The 25,300-nt window shown below is 50.1% G+C and overlaps 9 protein-coding genes across 9 annotated transcripts; 5 read left to right on the top strand and 4 right to left on the bottom strand.

The window, feature by feature from the left end:
- Positions 1 to 2,992: 2,992 nt before the first annotated feature.
- Positions 2,993 to 4,392, bottom strand: VFPPC_03034 (DnaJ domain-containing protein; the record flags this gene model as incomplete). Its single annotated transcript, XM_018282587.1, has 3 exons — positions 2,993 to 3,283; positions 3,349 to 4,205; positions 4,320 to 4,392. The coding sequence occupies 3 exons, from the start codon at positions 4,390 to 4,392 to the stop codon at positions 2,993 to 2,995; spliced, it is 1,221 nt and encodes a 406-aa protein (XP_018147124.1).
- A 951-nt stretch (positions 4,393 to 5,343) lies between these two features.
- On the bottom strand, positions 5,344 to 7,595 carry VFPPC_15597 (actin-like ATPase domain-containing protein; the record flags this gene model as incomplete). Its single annotated transcript, XM_018293350.1, has 9 exons — positions 5,344 to 5,703; positions 5,754 to 5,982; positions 6,045 to 6,160; positions 6,218 to 6,320; positions 6,394 to 6,631; positions 6,687 to 6,753; positions 6,803 to 6,847; positions 6,914 to 7,487; positions 7,549 to 7,595. 9 exons carry the CDS (start codon positions 7,593 to 7,595, stop codon positions 5,344 to 5,346), a joined length of 1,779 nt encoding a protein of 592 aa, XP_018147123.1.
- A 548-nt stretch (positions 7,596 to 8,143) lies between these two features.
- Positions 8,144 to 9,935, top strand: VFPPC_13381 (hypothetical protein; the record flags this gene model as incomplete). The annotated part of the gene is made up of 2 exons (XM_018291158.2): positions 8,144 to 9,116; positions 9,169 to 9,935. The coding sequence occupies 2 exons, from the start codon at positions 8,144 to 8,146 to the stop codon at positions 9,933 to 9,935; spliced, it is 1,740 nt and encodes a 579-aa protein (XP_018147122.2).
- Positions 9,936 to 10,761: 826 nt separating this feature from the next.
- VFPPC_13380 (hypothetical protein) lies at positions 10,762 to 11,476 on the top strand (the record flags this gene model as incomplete). The annotated part of the gene is made up of 3 exons (XM_018291157.1): positions 10,762 to 10,950; positions 11,000 to 11,241; positions 11,290 to 11,476. The coding sequence occupies 3 exons, from the start codon at positions 10,762 to 10,764 to the stop codon at positions 11,474 to 11,476; spliced, it is 618 nt and encodes a 205-aa protein (XP_018147121.1).
- Positions 11,477 to 11,524: 48 nt separating this feature from the next.
- On the bottom strand, positions 11,525 to 12,499 carry VFPPC_03031 (G-patch domain-containing protein; the record flags this gene model as incomplete). The annotated part of the gene is made up of 1 exon (XM_018282586.1): positions 11,525 to 12,499. One exon carries the CDS (start codon positions 12,497 to 12,499, stop codon positions 11,525 to 11,527), a length of 975 nt encoding a protein of 324 aa, XP_018147120.1.
- A 484-nt stretch (positions 12,500 to 12,983) lies between these two features.
- Positions 12,984 to 15,788, bottom strand: VFPPC_03030 (rRNA maturation protein; the record flags this gene model as incomplete). Its single annotated transcript, XM_018282585.1, has 2 exons — positions 12,984 to 15,428; positions 15,489 to 15,788. The coding sequence occupies 2 exons, from the start codon at positions 15,786 to 15,788 to the stop codon at positions 12,984 to 12,986; spliced, it is 2,745 nt and encodes a 914-aa protein (XP_018147119.1).
- Positions 15,789 to 16,143: 355 nt separating this feature from the next.
- Positions 16,144 to 17,198, top strand: VFPPC_03029 (cytoskeleton-associated protein; the record flags this gene model as incomplete). Its single annotated transcript, XM_018282584.1, has 2 exons — positions 16,144 to 16,528; positions 16,582 to 17,198. The coding sequence occupies 2 exons, from the start codon at positions 16,144 to 16,146 to the stop codon at positions 17,196 to 17,198; spliced, it is 1,002 nt and encodes a 333-aa protein (XP_018147118.1).
- A 2,191-nt stretch (positions 17,199 to 19,389) lies between these two features.
- VFPPC_03028 (CAP-Gly domain-containing protein) lies at positions 19,390 to 21,909 on the top strand (the record flags this gene model as incomplete). The annotated part of the gene is made up of 2 exons (XM_018282583.1): positions 19,390 to 19,841; positions 19,932 to 21,909. 2 exons carry the CDS (start codon positions 19,390 to 19,392, stop codon positions 21,907 to 21,909), a joined length of 2,430 nt encoding a protein of 809 aa, XP_018147117.1.
- A 1,644-nt stretch (positions 21,910 to 23,553) lies between these two features.
- On the top strand, positions 23,554 to 24,999 carry VFPPC_03026 (chaperone DnaJ; the record flags this gene model as incomplete). The annotated part of the gene is made up of 4 exons (XM_018282581.1): positions 23,554 to 23,586; positions 23,652 to 23,721; positions 23,787 to 24,611; positions 24,683 to 24,999. 4 exons carry the CDS (start codon positions 23,554 to 23,556, stop codon positions 24,997 to 24,999), a joined length of 1,245 nt encoding a protein of 414 aa, XP_018147115.1.
- Between the last annotated feature and the right edge of the window lie 301 nt (positions 25,000 to 25,300).

Raw genomic sequence — 25,300 nt, 5'->3', positions numbered from 1 at the left:
AAGCAAGATTCGCAAGGGGAAATGTGTTGCCGCGGTCTCAAAATTATTGAGCTGCCTGCCTAATAAGCTGTTGGATGTTCGGAGCTGTCGATAAGAAACTTGGGGGCGGGGTCGGTTCTCCAACGGGTCAGGCACTTCAAACGAGCGGGATGTCTCGACTTCGATGTGGATGGACTTGGGTCGCAGAAACGGGCCGCCTTCGATGCGGCCGCCTGCAGTAGGAGCAACTGTATTTAATATAAGTCAAGAAAAAAAAAAGAGAAAGGCTTCCAAGCACGAAGAAGATGCAGCGGGTAGAGAAGGCAAGTTTTGTTCGCAGGAGGGCAAGGGGAGAGACGAATAAGCTGAAACGATGGGGACCATGACCATCTTGGATCTTTCACGGAAACAAAGGTCAACACGTCAACTGGTCCCCTCTCTCATCTCTTCTTCATGCTTCGCATCCCACCATTGAAAGCTCCGCCTCCAGCCAAGTCATCCGAGCCAGACCATGATGCACGACCTCCCGAGCCTACGCAAGACCCCCGGCTGTGGTCAAGGCCACTTCTGTGCAGCGGCCTCCTGTGGATGGTGACTGGATGGGAAGCTCGACAGCAGCGCCAAAGAGGCTCCATCCAAGGGCAGGGGACTGGGCGGCAACGGGATTTGAGGCGGCCATGGTTCATGATGGATGGCAGCATTCGACAAGGACATTGTTGTGCAATGATAGAACAGGGTCCAGCTTTGACCAACTTTCTTGCCATGACTTCCTCGGCGCATCGTTGAAGCTTCTTAGTGGTTGAAGCTCTGGAGACGCCACCAGCCTCTGGGCTCTGATTGGGCTGAGAGCTCGAGCTGTCCACTGTGTAAGCGCCCGAACTAGTTGATCCACAGCCCTGGAAGTGGCACTGGGCTCCACGTCGACTGGCGTGGAACAACTAACATTGAATGGAATAGGACCAGACTAGATAGGACCAGTCCAGTCAATCGTACAAGCGCTGAGAACAGGAGCCAAGAATTGGGCGGCATCATCGAGTATTTTTTCTGTAGGATTCACTGAAACGAGATTATATGCCGTCAAAATGGGGACGGCCATTCCCAGTCGTTAGAGACGAAAAGTAATAATTGGTGATGATGCAAAGACGTTGCTCAAGATTGAATGCTGCCTCGCATCCACTTACACGTCAGCAAAATTTAAAGGCCATACCTTTGTCCTGACATTTTCTAGAAGATTATTATGAAACTTCCATGCTTCATTTACGGAGTAGCTCTAAATCATGCTTTTGCTATCCAAACAGCCAAACGTATCAGATATAAGAAATGTGCAATCCAACCCTCCAGCCAATGCACCCGATGCCAAACCGCATCACTCTTGTCTATAGCAAAACAACGCCGTATATCAAACACCACAGAATTTGTCTAAATCCACATACTTCACCCCTAAGCATGCAACCCGCACCTCCTATTTCTATAATTCCAATCATACCCGGACATGATACCCCCAAAATGGCTCACCGTCCCCATAACCACAAAGCAATGAAAGATTTGATGCGACGCGCCAATATAATCAAACGTACCCGGAAGCCAGCACTCCGGAAACCTCGTCTAACATATAATCAGTATCCGATCGACTTCCCCAACATCCACAACGTCGCAGTGTGACGGGGATAAACTTACCGCGAGGAAGCCCACGCCAATGAGCATAAACACCCCCTCCATGTAATAGTAATGCAAACCAGACTGTTTCTGCAGCTGTTCATATGGGAAAAGGAGCGCCGCGTGAACAATCGGTATGACTGCTGAGAAGCCCATCCCCAGAAATGGCAGGAGTCGAGACGTCAGCCAGTTCTTTGATCCGTACCGGTCGTTCATGGACAGATATACGTTGAGTAGGCCCATGGAAAAGATCTATCCTAATTGTCAGTTGCTGTGTCCTCCACGGATGACATACCAGACGTCACGCAGGAGCACTCACCATCCCAAGATACACACCCAGCAAACCCATCTCACAGTAAAACCCCATATACAACCCCGGCACAAACGACCCCAGTATCAACACCGAGATACTAACATAATCCAATCGCACCCAAAGATCCGCACACTCCCGCGAGTGACACAGCAGGGTATGGTACGCCGCGGACACGCCAAAGCACACAGACACAGCAGTCAGATATACGTGGAACACGAATCTATCAAGCGCCGTGGCATCAGGGTACCACACAGAAAAGTACTGAAACAGCGTCGCATTGGCGACGAGGGCGAATATTCCCGGTACGAGATGCGTGTAGATGTTGAAGCTCTGGTTGTGGAGGTAGCACCAGCTGGTGAAGCAGGGTGTTACGGCGGCAAACACGGGACGGTAGCCAGTGTGGATGTACGGGTTTTCGCTGTACCACTCGGGGATTTGGGAGATGGAGAGGAGGATGGATTTGCCGGCGGGAGCGAGTTTATCTTGGATTGTTGAGGAGGGTTTTGTGGTCGGTGAGATGGGCGGGTTGGACGGCTCGTGGTTGGTTACAATGACTCTGTTTCTGAGCATATTGCCGTCGAGGTGAGTTGCTCACACGGCACACAGGATTATACACAGGCGACGAGAGCAAAGGGAAGAATTGAGAGCTAGAAATGATGGAGGATTAGAGTATGACGAGAATTGACTTCAATAAATGCGCACATGCTCACTTGGGCGTCCCCACTGCGCCATTGACATCTGATTTCGTCAAGGTTTCGATAAAGACAAAAGGGGAGCTGGCGCATGCGACGAGAAAATATTAGCTTCCCAATTGACCAATGCCGATGCAGGAACAAACCACGACGCTCCGCATCAACCACAATCTCATCTATTCGTGTTTTGGGTCATCTATATAATCCGCCTGGGCATTGTTCGCCTGCATAAATTCCTCGCATCCCTTGTGATGCCATTTGTTTTTATTCTCCATGTCCAAAAAGTGCAACCAAGTAACGCAACATGCGCTATTGCCCTACAACCCGTACCATGGTAATATGAAATACTGGCTCATCGCTTCTTGTTCTTGCGCTTGCCAGACTTGCCGCTCTTCTCCATGGCGGACGATTTCGCTTTGCCGAGAGAGTCGGTGCTCTTGTCCAAAAGTTCAAAGTCGTCGCCGACAGATTCGTTGCTGGGGGTTCGCTGAGATGCATCGACTACCTCGTCGATCTCGCCACTAGGAGAATCGAGAGGAGCCTCCTTGTTTCCGGTGAAGCGGCCAAGAGTCAAGTTGAAGATATGAATGGGAAGGCGCACAACAGCAGTGTCCTTGAAGGTAGGTTCCAGAAGCTGGTTGGGCTGTGTGCATTGTTAGTTTGTTTAACCTGGATATGGCCATACAAATGCGTGGTGAGAGCACTTACATCAAGGAGGTATTCATTGACATTGCCTTCCTCATCTTCCTCCTCCAAGTAGACGTCTCCCAACGAATCAACCACGAGGATCTTGCCATTCTCAGCAACAACTCTCTTGCGAGCACCAGTAGGGCCAGTTGAAGCATCACGAGAAGCACTAGGGGTCTTCTTAGTAGCCTTCTTAGTGCGTCCACGGCCGCCTTCTTTCTTGGCCTCCTTTTCCTGCATACGGCGTTCTCTGCGGTTCTGAGGCACTGGTGGAGGGGTATCCTCATCGGGAGGCGTAGCGGGTGCTTGAGGCTCGACATTGGGAATACCAAGATTTCCGCCCCAGGCAGTGTCCCTCGCAAATTTAACATAGCGCTCGATAAATTCGCGCTGCCGCTTCCAGCTCATATACAGGATCAGGTAGTGAATAGCACCTCCACCGACAATGAACAGGCCAACCATAACGGTCCCCAGTCCAGGGCGGTACCGGTTGTAGTAGTAGTCGGTGCCTTTCCACAGGGGGAACCCATTGGCAAGGAAATGGTCGTAGCGGTCTCTCGAGGGGCCTTTCAGGATGTTGGCGATCAGACTGAGTCGGGTCTGGCGCTCGGATGCAAGCTTGACAGCAGCTTTAATCTCCGCAGAGGTGGGAGGCTTGACAGAGCTCTTCTTTCCCTTTCCACCAGCTTGCTTCACGCGCTCTGCCCTCAATCGCTGTGCGACCTTGTCGGGGTGCAGAGCAACTGTCTTCTTTCGATGGGCCTTGTTGATGTCCTCGAACGACGCACTGTGAGGGACGCCAAGAATATCGTAAAAGGTTGCGGCGGGATCAGCCTCGTGGGCAGAGATCTCATCGCGGATTCGGAAGATCTCACGGTCTAGCAGGGGCGAATTAGCAATTGCTGCAAAGGACAGATGGCGACCTCTAGCCGCACTGCGACGCTGACTGCGACAGCAATCGAGAGAGCGTCAAGAATCGCATCTACTCTTACCTTCTTTACTCCAAGCAGCCGCAAGCGGCGTCAGAAGGGACAGAAGCCCAATGGAGAGATAGGCGATCTTCATAACGGGCGAGAAACGGCACGCACCGCCGGCAATTATGGCATGAAGGGTCGCAGAAAGTTTTGTAGGATGCACGAAGTCGACGTGGTCCAAAAAAGTTGAGGGCTCTAGTTGGCTGCCGTCTAGTCAAGTAACACAACACAAGGCCAGGTGGCTTAACAGGGGCAGTCAGGGAATGTGGGACAGGGGCATATCGCCTGCCTTTTCAGGGTCGCTCCTGCCAAGACGACATTTAGAGTGCACATGCATGTCCCGGATCACCGCGCATTCACTTTAAAATTCAAAAATCCAAGATCCTTGACATCAATTAATATTTCGTTTTCTAGCAACGCAGAGCGTCAACTTTGACCACAGCCCTGGCACTCCAGCTTGAAACTACGTACTAGACAATTTGTCCTCTACTGCCCCAGCTGAGCTACCTTTCGCGGTACCTCCAATCTCCTCATTTGACCACGGCTGAGCTGCGACCCACGGTGGCTGTTACCACTGTAGGAGACAACGCGAGACATGGAAACAACAGATGGTATCATTGCAACCGGATAGCCCAGTTTCTTTGGGGATATTAGACTTAGCCGCGATGTCTGCCAAGGAGATATCTACTTCTGTAGACATTTCGACAGCGTTATTGTGGCAGTTTTAATTTATCATAAACCAGAGGGCAGTATGTCCCACACATGGGAAGCGACATAGGGAAAAGCAATGAATACATACACCCTTCCAGAACTTATGACTATTTCTTCAATCTCCTAGGAGGAAAAGCAACATGTATGTTTGAATACCATCAACTCAAGGTACCATCTCCAACCCTTAAGGCCCAACCTCCAACCCCTAAAATCACTTGATTCTAAGTCTCCTTTACTGGCTGATGTCTTCATCGTAAAAATCGATAAGCTAAATGACCCAAATTTCAGTACAAATAGTTCACTGAACTAAACAGCATTGCAAACCGTTTCCTCATTCTCGTCTGACCAATTTTCCGCTGTCAGAAAAGTCGACATCCACACTTTTGGCTGCAACCATCCTGCCGTTATGAAATACTTGAAAATCTTGTGACACTCCATGAGTTACAAACTTGATCTCGTAGCGCAACTCTCGAAATTCGAATCCGTCATCGGTCGTAGCTATTGGTAATGACTCGTAGTTGGGAACTGATGACCACCGCACAGTACACAGCAGTTTGACACTATTATCGCATCGGCCTGGCGCCTCCGAAGCTGGAGAGTAGACCAAGTCGTTCACAATTTGTCGAGGCTCCTCATTTAGAGGTTGGAAAAATTCGAATCCTTTGGGCTCATTATCTTTGATAACCTCATCCTAGGGCTCTGTTAGTAGTCACACGATATTGAGTTCAGATATGTGCGTACCTTCAGGATAAGCCACTCGATTTGGTCCGCTGCTTGATACAGTCTTTGGACTGGACACCACTCCTTATCCATTTCATCATGCCAGTCTGCGTCGAATGGAATGATGTTGACGAGAGTACCTATGTTGTGGCGAGAAAATCTGGAGTCTACCAGTTTGGCTTGACTAGATGTGAGAGATTGTGGCTTTGTAAGTCCCTTGATGACTGCTCCGTGACAGACTGCGGTCCATCTTCACAAGGTCCATAGGTCAGCCGTGCTTCTCCAACCTAAATCCGCATACAAGGAACTTACGGATCCGCGCCTTCTTCCTGGATTACTTCAACGCCAGAGTATGCCACTTTTATTTGTTGCTTAAGGTAGTCGAAGAGGATACGAGATTTGCCAAAGCCGCCAACCAGGAGGACACACTGGTACAAGACGAATTAGCAACCACGACTCACGGGGGATGCAAATTTGGTGCGTACCTTTGGGGCCTTCCGGTAGCGAGTAACTGCTCGTCGAATTTGGTCCAAGACCAGTTGGGAGACTTCATCTAGGACATCCTGAAAAACAGGCCATATGTCATACCTAGATACACATGAGTTTGGTCTATCTCCACCACGAGGTCCTGGACTTTGAACCAAAAATCCCAGAATCTCACCTTTTTAAGGTTACATCTTTGGGGCATCGAATCGAAGCTAGACTCATCGAAAATGGAATTTGAACCGGGTACGACTTGTCAGAGTTAGTAAAGTCAAGCTTGATCCCATTTTCCCAATTGATGTCGAGAACTCTTTTCATCTCAGCCGGTGTTAAAGCCTTCCGGACGTCTTTGGGCAATTTTTGTGCCAAGAGAGATTCGAACGCTTCGTCTAGCCGTACAGCACCGCAAAGTCTACCTTGGGGGAAATTAGTCCAGTTCAAACAATATTGAAGGCATCGCAAGCCACTTACCATCTCCTGGCACACTTTCTCGGACTGTCACGGGGCTAGTCTTGGCAATTTTGTAGGTGATGATGTCCTATCCTTGGTCAGCCTAGAAGGCAAGGGTATGTTTTTGAACGGCGTACCACTGTTCCACCACCTGCATCGCAAACCACAAAGTCATCATGTTTCTTGTAAAGTTAGCACGCTTCCAATAGGAAAACATCTCTCTGTTGTATTCTACAGTCAACCCGTACCTTTATATCTGGTCTGTTGCTCATCTTCGCAAAGCAAGCCAGGGCAGCCGCTTCCGGCTCGGGTAAGAAACTGAGTGTGCTTTCTCCTGCCGCGCGTTTCTCCAACAACCCAGCCATGATAATTGCTTGCTCCATTCGCATCTGGGCATAAGGCTGCCAGATTGCTGGCAGCGTGACTACCAATTTAAAGGTCGACAGTGCTACTAACCTCTCTCCAAAAGCCTTTTTGATAGCAACAAGAGTGTGCTTCCACAGCTCTCGAAGGTAGTCAGCAATAGCCTCTGTGACATGCTTTCCTTTTTTTTCGAGCAATCTTGTCGCTGTGCGAATATATCTTGAGTCCTTCAGATGAGGTGGCATATCTTTTTCGTCAAGCAGTAATAATTTTAGCCATCGGAGACTATGCCCAGAAGTTGCTTCGTAGCCCCAAATCGGAGTCTTGTCTCCATCAGTATAGTAAATAGCGCTTGGGACTTTTTGCTTCGTGCATTCAAGGAAGTTTGTAGTGTTCCAGTTTGATACAAAATGAACGCGATCTGGTTCGCCTGATCGAGCAAAGGCAACCCCAGAGTACCTAGAGGTCGTCAGCACAGAACAAATCTTTTGCTAATAACGCAGTAGTTGGAGTGTCATACGTTGTCCCGTAGTCTATTCCCACTACAATGCAGCTCGGGTTGGCCATGTTTCTGGTAGATGCTTGGGTGCCAGTTTCTGTTCACGGCTTGGACATTAGTTTTGCAGATAGGAGAAGAGTCAGGTAGAAGAATTTGCGAGAGCGAAGAAGAAATATAGAAATGTGACTTGGTTCAAGATGTGGTTGCGGTTGCAAAATGCTTCTCGACGTATCAAACGAATCAGGTTGACGGCCAATGTGAGTTATGCACCTTCGTTTGTTCACTTTCTGTTAACATGCTTTTGCTTACGCCTTTGAAGATCACCTTTCAATCATATTGTTCGAGACGCGGTAGGTCTTAGCGAGATAGGACACAAATCGGGTTGCTGGTGAAAGTGAGTTGCACATTTCGTTCAGCTCACTTTCAGTTCACTTACTCCTCACTTTCCACATTTCGCTTAGAGGACCTGCTGAGTACCTAAGTATTTAAGTATCAGTTCATGTTTCTGTTCCGCCCCATCTCACATTTCTTGACTTTCATCTGGCACTCCTTCTACATTGTTGATCCCAGTCTTACTGGCTTCGGAACGCCATTTAGTCGTCCATTCATCGTCAACATGCCAATTCTTTCCTCAACACCCCGTACTGTCAGAAAAAAGGATAGCGACAGCGATAAAGATTGGGGACCAGACATGACAATGCCCAAAAGAAAGAGGCATCCGCGTAAGAAGGACGCACTAGAGTCCGGCAGCGCAGCACAGCCTGCAGCCAGACGCAAGAAACTGACGCTTCACAAAAGCACAGATTCTAACGCAATCGACTTGTCCAAAGGACTTTCAAATGAGCGTGGAGAAAGGGGTGCAGCTTCCGACACAGAATCTACACAGACAGCCAAGGCTATGTCAGCCAGTAGCTTAGGAACTGCAGGGAAGAAGAGACCATTCCAACGGTCTGAATACGATGACGCTATTCCAAAGCGGCCGAAAAAATCGGAAGAAGTTAAAGAGCTTCTTGGATCCATATTGGAAAATATGCAAACGTCTGAAGAGCGAGTCGAGAGGGCGGAGGTGCTGATTACGAGCTTAGAACACGAGCTGATCAAGTATCAGAAGGCACTGGTAGACATGGAAGAGAAGGGTACGAGAAGGTTAGCGGATATAGCTTCTCTAACAGCGGAAAAGGCAACCCTGCGAGCTGAAAATGATAAATTGAAGCACGACCTCGAGAAGTTCAAGCGTGACACTGACGAGGTTCGACAGCAGGCCGTCCTTGCACTAGAAGAGGCGGAACAGAAGAATGCGAACGAAAACCAGGTTTCTACAACTTCTACTCTTCAGAACTGGAAGCTGCTGCAGTACCAAATCCACAGATTCGTGGTTTTGAATCTCAAAACACATCCCAAAGAAATTGGAACACAAGTTCTGGGAATGGCTCGACTGATCAAACTATGCAGAGAAAAGTCGGAGCTTCAAGTGCCACTTCTCGAGAGGTTCATATGGAGTGTATTGGTGGGTTTCTTTCGCGGAGAGACCAATATTTGGGGCGAGAAATTTATGCCAGCTTTTACGGCATGTTATCGCGATGTCAAAGGTATGTGTGGTATGTTCTGTGGAAAACATCTGTCTCTAATTCAAAGCAACAGGAGTACACCAAAACAAACCAAATGCTTTACGGGCTCTAGGGCTAGTAAAATCAAAGGTGACAGATGTTATATACACTGAGCTCGGGCTGAACGACGAGCGAATACGTTGTCACATGGATTGGGTCTGCGAACAGCTGCAGCCATTCAAAACTGATCCGGAAAGCTCTTTACAGGACGGTATGACTGGAATATTTCAATCTGCGATCCAACTCACGAAAGGTTTCATGACTTCTCGAGCCATTTATGAGTTAAAACCCGCTTCGTTTCGCCCATTTCCCGACAATGAGACCATGCCTTTCGACGGCAATACGATGGAGACCACGTCGCATATTGGGACAAACCATGGCAAAAATGAATTGAAAACTTCCGATGACAACAGTGTGGATGCTGTGTCAACCATTGTGGTAGGTTCTCCGGAATCTGGCAGCGACTTTGGATCGATTCCTTACGAAGTTGAAAATATGAAGCCAAAATCAAACAATAATGTAAAGTTCACGGTATCTGATAACAGCGAGGATATGGCCGCCTCTCATGGCAATGAAATACCGGCGAGTGCGTCACATATCGATGACGAGGGCACGGTATCGGATCGCAATGATATAATTGAACGTGCCGAATATTTCGTTCGCGTGTTGCAGTGCCCAGCGCTTTATGTAACTGGCACGGAAGAAGGAGAGCGGTTTGAGCGAAGAGAATTGATTTGTAAAGCTCGTGTAGCAGTTTCTTTGCGGAGAGTAGCACGTCACAGGCAGGGAAAGGGGCATTAACAAGGCAAAGGTATAAGATCTGGAAGGGGCAGATCGAAAATTTGCAAACTTAACTTGGCATCGTGGAAAGCAGGGACGACGGAAAGCAGAGACGACGAAAAGCAGTCCCAAGCAGATACTGGGATTAGGATGACATACTGGTCGATGAGCAAGTTCGCAAAGAACATCAGTACAAGGGTTCTCTAGAAGTAGAACAAGGATCTCAGTAGCTGTCGATAATAAAAGATTTCTTTCACAAGCGTACCAACTCTTCCCAGGGTCCCAGTAACACTAGCCACCAGTTACCGCAAGACGGGCACTCATTCGCAACCTCACACACAAGCAGTTTTTGAAACATCCCCCCCAAATAAGGTTACCATTTAGGCATATTACCCAAACACGAGAACCTAGGCTTCTTGTAGTAGAAACCGGGGCTGCTGGCACATTTGCTGTTCAGCTGGTCTTGGCGCTTCAACTTGACTCTCTGGAGTCACCATAACGAAGAGGTCACTGTGGCTGGGAAGAAACAAGTTTTTACTGTGGTTGCCCGATCGCTTTGTTATACTACTCCGTATGCGCTAATACAATACGATAGTTCACTCTACTCGGTACAGACGTAGGTTGTTGGTGCCGACATGGACATCAAGAGGCCGGCACCCAAAGTGGGTGGGCAATGTCACCCAAACCGGAGTACCAGACGTTTCGTATTAGCATTGAATACGAAAGCACAGCCAACCCCAAAGGCTGATAAACCTTAAACAAGACCAACAGCAGCGCCTATTTCTCAAATACCTTCTCACATTTCCTTCCCCCTTCGTGTGTAATCCACCAACAATCCACTGCCACAATGGCTACCAATTCGCCGGATAACACCATTCTCTACATACGACCGCCATACAGGTCCTCAAAGAAAACATATATTACCAAGTTATCCCTTCGAATCACATCAGTAATACTCGGCACAGTAGTTCTAGGCCTTCTCATCGCCCTACATCTCAATGATGTCGACATGCCACTCCTCATCATGGGTCCTGGGGTTCGAACCAATCCTTCCATCCACCGACAACCTTAACTAACTATCTCAGGTAATCTGCGGCCTATGCTGGAGTTTCTCCGAGACGATATGCCTCTTTGTACGCCACGATCGTAACGGCATCACACCCGGTGCCATTGTGGGATGCGATCTCGTCCTGTGGCTTGGCATGGGTATCGCAACCGCCATAACCGGCTTCATGAAGGACGGATACTACTGGCAGGAGAGTACCATGAGGAAAAAGATAAACAGAAAGGTTGTTACTGCTGCCGTTTTGGTAGCGGCGATAGATATGTACGTCCCTTGCTTGCTGGATTGGTTACTTGGTTCTAACGAGTGTAGTGTCTTTCACTTTGCGTTGTTCACGATTGGATGTCGAGAGGTTGATGCGCAGAAACATATCCCGAAGGCAGCGTACGTGAGGATGGATTCTTTGGCTGTGCCGCCTCCTAGTTATCCTGGGAGGGACGTTGAGTTGCAGCCCGTGAACAAGACTGTTGACGTGAGCGAGCGAACTGTTGAAGAGTAATCAGCACATGTATTCGTGTGAAGTAGCCATAATACGTTATGAATCTAATTAATCATGATCTTCTTCAGAAATACCAGGACAGCCATCCATCTCTTTACTCTCATACTTCATCTTACACCAGAAGCAATACCAATATTCTTCCCGCAAGTGCTGCACCAACATCCCCAGCCGTTCTGCTGGCTCCAGCGCATTAAATTTATCCAACTCCTCATCTTCCTCATCCAAATCCTCGGAAGTAACATAAGTAGTCTTCTTCTTCCCCAACGCCTTCTTATCATCCTCATCTTCGTCCTCATCATCATACGTCGGCAACCGAGAGAGTGACTGCTCAAGGTCATACCGCATCCGCCTATCCCGCTCCTTTTCTTCCCTATGACGAACAAGACCCCGATACAACACCGGTATCGACTTAAGTGGTCGCGAGGAAATGTCTTTTTGTTTCTCCACAGCATCCTCCTCATCTTCCCGCTCCTCATCCATCCGCTCCGCCACCCGCTGCGCAGCATAAAACTGCTTCTCGAGCCTCTCGTCCTCGCGCTCCTTTCTCACCCTCTCCCTATACTCATCCGGGTCAATTTTGACGGTTTTAACGCCCCGTTCTTCCATCGCCTCTTGAAGTTTTCTTTTCTTCTCACTCTCCATGCCGATTCCCCCTCGGTCCTCTTTGATGTTGACCTTTATCGGCTCAGTTCTGGTGGAGCCCTCGCCGTCGTCTGTCTTTTTACCTAGTCCTCCTCCTGTGAAGCCCATCTTTGCCATCATGGCTAGGCCTTTGCTCTTCTTTGCGCCTGGCGCTTCGAGCATGGATGTTGATAGAGCCTTTTCCCTTGCTGCAGCTTCTTCTTCGGCGCGTTCTGCTTTGGATTTTATTTTCCCTCTTGCGAGGGACTCCTTTTTTAGGCGTTGGGTCCGTTGTAGAGATGATTCTGTCTTTGGCGTGGGGTCCTCAAATGTCATGTTCATGTAGTCGTCTTCTGCGTCATCATCTGGTGCTGTGGCACCTGTGCCGTTGGAAGGCGGCATTGTGCAAGCTATCTTTCATGCAGGGGTAGTAAAGCGCTCAAGTAGTTACGGCAGAACTTGCTCCCGTGTGGTGGTATTTAAATCAATGTGATTTGAGATTGTCGGTCGCGGTTGAAATTCGATTTGTGCTTGTCCTGATGTGAGATGTGCTGGTGTTGTGGATTGAGTGAAGTCTGAGGCAGCCTCTCAGTGATGGGTCCACTCTGCTTGCTGGAGACAACAGTAGACTAACAACTCACATGTCAGAAGAATCGTGTGAGTGTAACCACCAAGACACCATCCTCATACTTGTCGGCTTGCTAAAATTGAAAGGAATCTAGAAAATTATTCAGACTCCTCATTACGTTACTGCGATACTTTAGACGGCCAACATTGCATTTTCTACAAATTCTTCCACCTCACATTCAGGGTAGTGGCTAAACATTGCTGCACTCGACCAATATACGTGTAGGACATATCCAAAGTTCTAATTTAACCGAGCCATCTACCTGTTCCTGGCACGCTTTCTCGCTGACTTTTCTCTCTCGTACAAATTGGCCTCTTTGCCTTCCTCGCTTTGAATCTCCGATACGATCCTCTTGAACTTCTTCTCGTAAGCCTCGTCCTTGGCCTTCTTGATTCGGAGCTTCTCTCTGGCCATGAAGTTGGCATCCTTCCTCAGCTCCCTCATTGCTCCCTTGCGTTCCTTCTTGTGCTCTTTCTTCAACTTGGCCAACTCAGCCCGCTCACGGTCAGGATCGTAGTGCTTATCGGGATCGAACGTCTCTTCAAACTTGGGTATGTACGTCTTGATTGCCAGCGGCCGATGGTGGTGCAGTTCCAAGGGCCGGCGTGATATCTGCGCAAGGCTGAGCATGCGCTCCATTTTAGCTGTGAGCTTCTCTGCTCTGTCAATGATCCGAGAGGGTAGCTGAGAACGGCACGATTTGCTAGTGACGTGCTTGAGTACCCTGACCACTTGGCTGAATGTCTCTATGAACGCTTCCTTGCCAGTCCATAGCTCAGCAGCAGCATCTAGGACATCTAGAACAGTGGCCAAGATTGCGGCCTTCACAGAACCATCTTCATGGTTGACAGCAGAGCAATCCGAAAAGGTCAACTTTCTAACGGCAGCTTCGCCCAATTTACGAGCTCTTATGCCGGCCGGGGGTTCGTGCCGAGGGAAGCTCCCAAGCTGCTTTGTTGGCCCTGCTGGTGACAGAGCACACAGCGTGTTCAAGCAAAAGTTTGCAACCTCGGGAACAAATCTCTTAGATAACTGCTGATATTGCAGAGACAAAATGGTGAGATATGTGCCAGTTGCATAATCAGATAGCTTTTGTGGGACTTTCTGACCCAAGAACCGGCCCATGGTGAGCATGGCTGGCGTCACTACTTGGTGGAAATGATCCGACGTGGGAAATGTGGTGCCCACAGCGGTTAACACGACAAGGTCTGATGGTTGCAGAGCCAAGGGTCGTTCTTCACCAATCTGCGAGATGTGATGGCGAAATCTTCTGCCAACTTCTGTCGGGAACATCTTGGAAAGAGAGTGGATATGACGGATCAGGCTCTCTAATACCGAGAATGGCGGAGACGATGTTTCATCCCATGGCAGGGCCACAAAGTCGATGAGGGCAATGGCAAAGTTGCCGAGCCTCTCCTTGTTTTTGCTGTCTAGCTTAGGGTGATGAAGAGCTCGAATTCGTTGAACGATAGTTGGCAAGGATTTGCGAGGATACGATTGAGTAATGGCCTCAAATTCTTCGCAAGACTGGGGGCAAGGAAAGGTGAACGGCAGTCCTTGGTCGTCAGACTTTTGGGCGACAGCCGCTTTTGCATCAGAGTCGACAACCCGAAAAATGGGATTTCTTGCTTCTTCTTCGTTCAGCAAGCCCTTGGTGAACTCGTCTTCCTCGTCTTCCTCTTCGTCCTGCTGTGAAGTGTCCTCATCGTCTTCTCCAGACTCCTCGTCGCTGTCAATAGGTTCCAAATCCGAACCACTGGCAACAAGGTCGTCGTCAATGATGAAGTCATCTTCGTCATCAAAGCCCAACTCTGTAGCAGTTGGGCGCGTGCGGATACCGCTACCCAACCCAAAATCATCCTCTTCATCGTCAACTTCCATCTCGCCCGCTCCGTTGGACTTGTCATTGTCGGCGTCTGATTCGGCTTCGCTATCTGTCACATCCTCTCCTCTCATTCGTCGCTGACGCTTGTCCTCGAGCTCCTTTAATCTCCTGGACTCTGCTTCCGCCTTTTCTTCTTCAGTTTTGGTGCGGTCTGTGGGCTGAGCACGCTTGTCTTGGGCCAGCTTCTTGACTTCAAGATCAAAGTTCCTGTCGAAGGCATTTCTGTCCACACCAGCGATTGAAGAAATGTGTGAAGTATCGGCACCATTCTCACGCCGTGAGCCCTTGGTTGAAGTGAGCAGCATTTGAATACTTTGCAGTTCTTTGTCGAGCTCCGCACGCACGTCATCGTCAACTTCTTTGGCAGCTTGTCGCTCATACTTGTGCATCTTCGATTTTGCGATGAGCTCCTCCATAACCTCCTTCTTAGTCTTTTTTCTTTGCGGCTCATCTTCCTCATCGTCTTCATTATTTTCGGCTGATGCCATGGACCGAAGTCGCTTCAGTCTCTGTGCCTCTCTCACGGACCCATCACTGTCGTAGTCCATGTCAAGATCGTCTTCCTGGAAATCGTCCACCGGTTCGTCGTCATCAAATTCCAAAGCCTTTCCTCCGTGGGTGAGGCCCCCCTCTAGGGGGACATCATCTTCTAGATCAAACATTGAACTCTTTTTGTGACTCCGTTGCTTTTCTCTGGCGAACCGTTCGAGCATTTTGTCTTCTGGCGCCATGGTGGGATCGTTTTCACCAAATCGTCTGTCGAGGATACCCCCGACCTTGTTTCGTCGCTGCATATCAACCAAGAGGGTTTCGCGTCTCTATATATACCGTCATTGTTAGACCAAGCTCCCGGGACAGACTGTAGAGATCGAACGCACCCTTTCTTCACCAACGGCCCTCGCAACGCCGGGCCGTCCTCGAATTCCTTTAGCTGCATCTCCCGTAGCGACTCGGTTGGTTGTCACCTCGAATTTCGGACCTCGAGCAGCATGTTTCAAATCAAACGGGTTGAACTGCTCGCGGATGCCTTCCAAAACCACGCCACGCTGTAGTCTCTTGTCGTTCCGAGCTTTTCCCTCCTCAGCATTCTTGCGCCGCTGTTTTTTTGACTGCTGAGGTCCAGTTATGCCTTGTTCTCTCAAGGACGCCTTGAGGCGCTTGAGCTGTGAACCTGCCATGTTTGAAGTTGTATCTCGCCAACACCGACTCACCTCGGGTGCTGTTGGGGAAAGTGAGCATGCATTCGTCGCATTTGGGTGGGAAATTTTTTGACTTCACATCGCTATCGATAAAGCGTGGGGCCGGCCGTCCACAACGCCGGTTTGGGGCAGGCGCTAACCATGCACTAGACCCTAGTCCAAATGAAGATGAAGATCTGGGCGGTGTTAGCCGGCAGAATTGACATTACAAGATGTAGTGACGAACAGCTGCGAGTGTGCGACCCATCTGCATGCCCGTTACATTGGCATATCCAAGGGAATAAACACGCACCACAGGTATGAAATAGCAAATATTGACACAGAAATAGCCGCCATGGGCTGGAAAGAAGCTCTCTGGTCGTTTTCTCGCGATGAGAGGGTGCTTCTGGTCAGCATTGGCCTCGCAGCTTTTGGCGTGGTCAGCACCATTACCACGGTTTTGACCATTATCCGCGATGACAACGAGATCCCTCCAAAAGAGCCTAAAACCCAATACATCACTCAGGAGACGGAAGATTCGCTTCAGCTCGATACTCTAGAAAAGCTTTTAACGCATCCGAACTATTCCATCAGGGAGGTTGCCACAAAGATATTATGTGATCGAGCAATCAACGACCCTGACACCTTGACGTCGTTGCTCTATGGCATAACTCGACCAGCATACGAAGAGCGCATGCGATGCCTTCGAGCTCTGGCTTTGCTTACTGGACAGACTATGGGTATGGATGAAATCATTGGTTATTTTGCCCATACATCAAGCTAATAATAACAGGCCTTGATGGCTTAGCTCAACTGAACAACGACAAGGCATACTCTGCATTAGTACGATCGCTGGAACTAAGCCTTGGAGACACCGAACTTCCGGACTTAACTAATAATCACTGGGACGAATATTATCTGCGTGATATGGCGGAAAGATTTTGTCTTATGTTCATTCATGAGCTGCTTACAAAATATGGGACAAATGCACTCATCAAAGCCAAATTCGTGGAAAAGTGGCTAGCAAAACAAAAATGGGGGGCTGATCCGGATGCCCGTCGACGTAACTTCAAGGCATATGTGGACCTCAAGGACAATAGACTTGTGGAAATCATTGACCGCATCAAGCACTCCAAGAGAGGCTTGAAGGCTTTAGAACGGGCAGGTTTAATCGACAAAGACAACTCGAGGCGGCGGATACGAGAGCTTCCAGACATCATAATGGAGATTGAGGAGGAAGTTGTAAGAGAGAGTAGTCCCGGGAATCGGGTTCGACGACCAATGCGGGAGACTTCAATAGAGGAGCAACGACTACGACGCCAACACCGCGAAGCAATGGTTCTCAATGATGGCACAAGGCCGCTAGGAAGAGAAGATATCATAGAGAGGGACCATGAATCGCCGACATAACAGAATACATTACGACGGCGACTCGAGAGGAGGCATAACCACCAGCTGGCGGCATCGCCCAGCAGAACAAGCTATCGTGTCACAAGTGTTTACTCCAATCAGGCCACTGGAGGCTCGCGCGCACCTCACTTGCGGATGCTGTGTACGGCGGGCTCTTAGCAGCTCCGCGAGCTCAGAACACCATTGAATGACTGCTGGTGTCATTGTGCGGACTGGGTCATCTGGGTAGGCAATAGTCAAATGTCACATTGGAGCCTGGGAAATGAACCGGCCGGAGATGTCGCGAAGCATTTTCTGCCCTGGAAGGGAAAACTGCGTAATGGGGGAGCCTCATGAAGTCGCAGGGTTTCATGGCGGTTAGATCATGTTTGACCTCCTGGAGACCGAACCCTTTACGTCTTATTGGCATGTCTCGCTCCCTGGACGATGACCAAGGGTAATGGTGAGTAACCACCATACAAAACAATACAAATAGGTTTTGGCAGTAATTACAAAATCAACTATCCAGTTTGAGAAAACAAACGGCGGCGGTGCATCATGTCGTGTAGCTTTGGCTCTCAATCAATGAAGCACACGCCTCAATGTGTATTGGCTGTGTCCTCTATGTCCCTCCCTCGGTACTTAAAGTATCTGACCTGTACCTTGCACGAGGGGCCATCTTACTAGTCGTGACAGCAAATGCGCAAATGTCCACCGGAGTCAACAAGGGCCATCTCATCTCGACACCGCATCATGAAACCCTGTACAGGACAGATTGCCCATCCTCATGGCCAATTGGGGCAATCTATGTATGTCTGGGAAGCGGATGCAAGGCGGGCAGACCCCGATAGACCTAATAAGACCATTGTGAAGCAATGCTGACAGGGTCACGAAGGATGTCAAATGCATTCAGCCAAAACGGCCTGGTGAAACGGCTTGGCCATAAAAGAGAGAGAGCCCGCAACTCTATCGATGGGATGATGGAACTGGCAGCTCATTCTCTGGATTTAATTTGGTCGCCCCTCTTGGCATCAAATCGTCATCCTTTGACATTTGCATTCGCTCATTCAACGCCTCACGAGTCACGACACGACCTTGGTCACTTACCCAGAGGTAAGCAAATCGCCCAGAGCAAACGTTGAACCCCCACAAACAGACCAGACACCGCAAAAAGCAGCACCATCACAAACAAGTCCGAGTGGTGGCGTCACATTGCAGCCCTCAGAACGCTCTCTCAGCTTTACTAGATGCGGACCTCTGCAGGCTCGTGCAGCTGGGGATGGTTCGGAGGCGGTGTCGGCAGCATGTCAACGGGGCAACAAGCTGACATGAACCTATAGCAAAGAGACGCGAGGTGCATGTGCCGTGACGACGTCGTGCTCGACATTGAACTGCAGGACAATTTTCCTTTTGTTGTCTTTGACGTCGGAGCGGCGAGCTGTTATTCGTGCCCCGAGCCGGCTAGCTGGGTCAAGTGTAAACAGCTGTCAAGGCAATTGTCGGCTGTTATTAGTGGATTTGGCACCTGGCTAAGCACTGCTGCCAGCTGGCGGCAGTCTATTGAGCCTAGTTGCTTTCTTTTATCACGCTGTGCAGGCATCTGTGCTCTCATAAATCTACCCGGCCAGGCCTTTTCTTTTTTGTTTTTATTTTGTTTAAGATTCATCTCCCTGTCAGCCCGCCGACCTTTTTTTTCTCTTTCCTCCAACATTCTACCTTCGTTCCTTCATTTCCTTTAATTGCCAGCCCACATCTTGCATGATCGCTGATACCCGTGTGGTCGAACGCCTCGGACTGGAAGTCAACACACGATTGCCCCTTTTCGGCCGTTTGGTCGTTCCCCAATCTGCGGTACTAGTTCGCCCACAGTTCGGGAGGGGCGACTCGGCTTTGGTTTGGTTTGCTCAGCGTTCCTTTGCTCTAGTTGCCCGGTGTGCAGGACCCAACGTGGGGTTTTGGGTGTAAACAAACCAAACAAAGTCTGGCTTGCTCTGGCTTGGTCACAACTGGTCTGGTTCGCGCGGGCAAAAGCGGGCAGGGTTTGGTCTGGTAAGCAGCACGGCGAACGGTGTACGGAGCACAGGGAAAACGCAACTGCCACTTACCGGCAGGCGCAACCCACCGACCGTTACGGTGTACCTGCCCAGTCGACCCTGGGGCCAGCCTTATTAGGGGTGGCTATCTTGACCCGATCTGGCCAGCCTCTGTCGCGATGGCTTCCACCACAACCACAACAACCACGTCGGCCAGAACTTTGCGCTCCCGACCGTCATTACCCCGACTGCGTGGGCCTTCGTCGTATGCTTCAACTCCCAACTTGAATGCCGTCTTCGCTGCGCAGTCTAAGCTGCTACCCCTGGGCCTATCGCGAAAGACTTCGCTTGCAGCCCTTACCCCTAGTTCGCTGGCAAGTATCCCTGATGTCAGTGAGAGTTACGCCCTCGACACTGTATTGAGCGACACCTCGCCAACCATGGTTCCCGCGACGCCTGGCCGGCAGTCGGCCGAGGAACTCCTTGTCGGGGACGATGTTGATGTTCCTGGTGGAATGTCCGGCACAGTTCGTTTTGTCGGCACTGTTCAGGGGAAGAAAGGGTCTTTCGCGGGTATTGAGCTTCACCATGACTTTGCTGCAAGAGGCAAGAACAATGGCGATGTGGATGGGTATGTTGTACTTTTGTCATCGCAACCTCATTAAGCCGTTATCGCGTGTATCTGGGTTACAAATGCTAACCTGTTGTCCTTATGCAACAGTGTATCCTACTTCACCACCTCAACACCAGGCGCGGGCATATTTGTCCCAGTGACAAAGGCGTCCCGGCGGGGATCTCCTACCAGCTCATTCCCAATGACTCCGACTGCGAGTGTTAATGGCGGATTGAACGGAACAAACTACACACCCCCTGGCTTGCCCAAGTTCAGTGCTTCTATCGGACCAGGTGTTAGAGCATCAAGTCCACAAAGCAAACGACCACCGAGAACATCGCTTCCAAGACCGGATTCTCCCGTACGCCGGACTCAAATGACTCCTGGACCTCGTCCTCCCATCGGCACGCCAGCTCCCCGGCCCCCAGCAAGATACGGCAGCCCTACGAATAACAATCGATTTACGCAGAGTGTGCGTGGCACAGCTGGTGATCCGAACAAAAAGCCATCCCGTCTCGACCGAAAGCCAAGTATTGGGCCTCGCAGTGCTTCTGCCCTGGGCTCTGCTTCGGGGTTCGATGAGGAGTCGACGCCGTCGCTGCCTGGGAGCCCGCAGCGTGTTAGGCCAACCGGGCTTAGTGGTTCTGTGTCGGTTATGAACTTGAGGCGTCCAGCATCCCGAGCGAATGCAGCAAACGAGGAGGAATTGGAACGTCTTCGATCTCAGCTTGAGGACCGGGACAGACAATTGAAGGACCAAGCCACGGCCTTGGCCGAGATGGAGAGCAGTCTCGTTGAACTCCAAGGCCTCATTGAAAACACTGATGGCTTGAAGGCGAGAAGAAATAGCATTGACGACAAGGACTCTGCCCAACTGCGAGCTATGTTGCGGGAGAAGAATGACAAGATCGCCATGCTCACTTCGGAGTTTGATGCTCACCGAGCTGATTTTCGGAGCACTATCGATACATTAGAGATGGCCAGCACTGAAACCGAACGGGTGTATGAGAAGCGCATCGAAGAGCTCATGGGCGAGGTCCGCGAGCTGGAGGCTAGGAATGTCGATGTCGACTCAGTCGCCAGCCAGCTGAGGCAGCTCGAAGAACTTGTCCAAGAGCTTGAAGAAGGCTTAGAGGACGCTCGCCGTGGTGAAGCTGAAGCACGTGGGGAGGCCGAATTCCTGAGAGGCGAAGTAGAGAGGACCAAGACGGAATTGCGTCGAGAGCGGGAAAAACCTGGATCCGGCAGCGGGTCTCATACAGACAACAGCGCTCTGTCAAAGGAACTGGAACAGAAAGAAGATGAGATCAGAGGACTAAAGGCCATTATTCACTCTCTTAGCCGAGACTCTATCGGTGATGGAGAAGAACGAACACCTACCCAGCGGTCTGGGCCTTTCATGATGGGAGGCGACGACGGCAAGATTGCTCGTGAAAACCTAGAGAGGCAGGTCACTGAGCTACAGTCGCTACTTGACAAGAAGAGCATGAGGGAAGAGGAGCTTGAACAAGAACTTGAAGGTCTTCGGGGAGGCAGTCTCGCAGCCCAGAAAGCCCCGGGCCATCGCTCGTCTCTCAGAGACTCTCGAGACACAGTCATTCCTGTGCGAACTCACGAACCTCGGTCTCCCGAATCAAACCATAAGAGAGAAGCCATCCATAAGCGAGGTAACACACTGGATACGATGCATGAGAGTGATGCCTATTCAACAGCCACAGAGAATAGCACTCTCTGGTGCGAGATTTGCGAGACCAGTGGACACGATATTCTGACCTGCACGAACATGTTTGGTCCAGAAGGCGCTAAGACCAACAGTGATATGAAGACTGGCAAGGATGTGGTCCGCGAGGGCCTGAAACCACATAGCTCCCTTGGTGTGGAAGACGCCCATCCGGCACCTCTTTCGCCTGTAAAACCCAGAGCAGCTGTTCCCGCTACGCCTACAATCAAGATTCTCCCGAACCCAATGGAATCTGGGCCCGTGGCGGGCAAGGATAGTGGTGTTGTTGATCCCGAGAAGTGGTGCGCAGTATGCGAGCGAGATGGTCATGACAGCGTTGATTGTCCATTTGAGGATGCCTTTTAGGCTCCTTCGAGATGAACACATTTGATGAAGAAGATGCATATGCGTTTTGGAGTACAACGGCGTGATGTTATCGCCCTACAAGTGTGTATATCGCTGCATGGAGCATTGTTTGGACCGGACATTCTTATTGATACCACCATACCCCCCTTCTTTGTTAATGATGGAGAGCCCTTGCATGTTGTTGGGCATAGATATGAAGTTTTGTAATAACGAACAGATGTATAAGATAAGATTCTAAACCCCACTATTAAAGTGTCCAGCGTATACTGTGGTTGGTGTTTGTCTCATGCCAATGGCGGAGAGACTAATATGATGCAAGGTAACTCAAAGAACGCATTCGCGCAACACACGGGATACGGATGCGAGTCTTGGAACAGCCGGACCAGTTACGCCCAGGAGGACATTTCGTAGAGCAAGACATTTTAAATTTCAGTGGTAATGTTGGACTCGGTCATTGAACATGGCTTCGAGGTGTGAATCCGACTCGCGAGGCCCGACTGGACCCAGAAAAAAGTTTCTAGTTGGAGTGGACCATGGCAAAGGCGCTAATAATAGCCCGAGGCTCAGGCGCATTGTCAAGACATGGAGGTCGCATGGACCAACAGACATCGAACGAAATCTGGCTCTTGAGCCTGACGTCGCTGATGGAGCGGAAGCGAAACACGAGGCTGAGCATGTTAGCATGCGACTTCGGACTTCTTCTGCGCCGCAAGTCAAACATTTGCAAAACTATCACAAAAAGTCAAAGGTAGTTTAGAAAACAATTAAAATAAATTTTCATGTCCAATCTAAGGCAGGCCATTGCAGCTAGGCCATCTTTATCGTCACGGCGCGACCATTAGCTGGGGTTATTGCATTTCAAGTGCAGGTCTTGCATTATCAGCACCGCCACATGCTCGACTTTCTTCGATAGACTTCCATGAGGCGCACAGCCTTGGGGCGGACCCCTGCACTGTGTTCCGCTTCAAGAGGGACTGAGTTCGACGGTTGCTGTTTTTTATCCTCCCAAGGTCCAGGAACCATTTTCGCAGACATCAAACTCAGTTCTTTGCTGCAATCTCGCTTCTTACCCCGTACGCATTTCTGTCCAGGGTTGAACGAGCTAACAGGCTTCGACTCTAATCACCTCTCTTTCGTCGCTCCGGATCCGAACCAAAAGAGAAAAAAAAAACATAATTGTTGCCGAGCATTTGGCCAAGCCGCCCTGACGTCTGTTTCTTCTGGCAAAATTCTCAAATAGGCGCCCCGCCAACTCAAGCTTCAACCCTTCATCCCCCCGGCTTGTACTTGGTCCATCACAGGGTACGTCGTCATTCTGCTACTGCTTGCCCAGTCGCTGGCTCTGGATACTTTCAGTGCGATACCGAACTGCAGACAAAGTTCAATCGTGCTTCGAGGTTCAGCACCCTAGCGCTCTGACTCGAGCCTTGTTTCCCGCCTTTGCCGCCTCGAGCGTCAGACGCCTTCTTCTGTTGGGTTCTGTTCAGTTGACTAATACTTGCTCTCGCCCACTCCAGACTCCAAAAACAGCCTGCACGACTTCCTCACGGATCGAGACTTGAACATTTCCTCGCTCCGCTGTCGACGTCCCGGATTTGATTTATTTCTTTCCACACCTTTCCAGTCACAAACCAGGTCGCCATCATGTCCAGCGAAGACTACTACGTGATCCTCGGGGTATGTCAAGACACATAATATGTCCTTGCTGTCCTTTGAACACATGCACTGACGGTTTGTACCAGATCGAGCGCACTGCATCAGATGCCGAGATTAAGAAAGCCTACCGAAAGACCGCTTTGCAAAATCATCCCGGTATGTTGCAAAGGAACACTGATTTCCATACCACTGCACGAACCACACGCTAACAATCAGCACAGACAAGAACCCAGGCAACGCCGAAGCAGAAGCCAGATTTAAGGCTGCCACTGAGGCCTACGAAATTCTGAGCGACTCCCAGAAACGATCAATTTACGACCAGTATGGTAAGGAGGGTCTCAATGGTGCCGGCGGCGGCAGCGGCATGCCCGCCGAGGATCTCTTCGCCCAGTTCTTCGGAGGCGGTGGTTTCGGTGGCATGGGAGGCATGTTTGGCGGCGGCGGTGCCAGCCGTGGCCCTCCCAAGGCGCGCACCATTCATCACACTCACAAGGTTTCGCTCGAGGACATTTACCGAGGAAAGGTCTCCAAGCTTGCTTTGCAAAGATCCATCATCTGCCCCAAGTGCGATGGCCTTGGCGGCAAGAAAGGTGCTGTGAACAAGTGTAATGGCTGTGATGGCCACGGTATGAAGACCATGATGCGCCAGATGGGTCCCATGATCCAGCGCTTCCAGACCGTCTGCCCAGACTGTAACGGTGAAGGTGAAATCATCAAGGAGAAGGATCGTTGCAAGCAGTGCAATGGTAAGAAGACCATTGTCGACAGAAAGGTCCTGCACGTTCACGTTGATCGCGGTGTGCGAAGCGGCACCAAGGTCGAATTCCGAGGCGAGGGTGACCAGGCTCCTGGAGTTCAGGCCGGCGATGTTGTTTTCGAAATCGAACAGAAGCCTCATGCGCGATTCACGCGCAAGGAAGATGACCTGCTCTACAAATGCGATATTGAGTTGGTAACTGCCTTGGCTGGTGGTACCATCTACGTCGAGCATCTCGACGATCGCTGGCTGGCGATTGATATCTTACCTGGCGAAGCTATCGCTCCTGGTAAGTCTTGACATGCACTTCAAATTATTATGCTTTTCCAAAGATTCCTTATACTGACTTTCATCCTCCAGATTCCGTCAAGATGGTCCGTGGTCAAGGTATGCCCTCGCACCGTCTCCACGACATGGGTAACCTGTACATCCACTTCAACGTCAAGTTCCCCGAAAAGAACTGGACTGAAGATGAGGCTGCTTTCGCCCAGCTTCAAAGAATCCTACCTCAACCTTCTGTCCAGAACGTGCCTCCCAGCGAGGCTATGACCGAGCCCGCCGATCTGGAAGAAATTGATAGCCACTCACAAAGCCGAGTCTTTAGCAGCCCTGGCATGGAAGATGATGATGAGGACGGACATCCTGGTGCTGAGCGCGTCCAGTGTGCATCACAGTAAACATTGATGTAGATGAATTTCTGGCGACGTTTTGATTACACAAAAGCTGTCGTTAACAGCGCCCTCACTCAACATGACATGACGCCTGTTTTTGGACAGGAAGGCCGAGATGGAGGGCATTGCTGATGGCATACATGGGTTACATACTACCAGCACAGCGGCATGTGGCTCTCTTTGAATCACACAGCGCTTCGTTTCTTGCAATCTCATCGATACCACAACCAAAGAAGAGGCATAATGGACAGTCGTGGACCCACGCATTTACGGGAAATACGAAGCATGAAAGGGGGGATGTGATGGG

Source organism: Pochonia chlamydosporia, chromosome 2 (genome assembly GCF_001653235.2).
Source record: "Pochonia chlamydosporia 170 chromosome 2, whole genome shotgun sequence".
Classification (NCBI taxonomy): Eukaryota; Fungi; Ascomycota; class Sordariomycetes; order Hypocreales; family Clavicipitaceae; genus Pochonia; species Pochonia chlamydosporia.
Note: the sequence above shows the minus strand (reverse complement) of the source record. Positions and strands in the feature narration are given on the sequence as shown.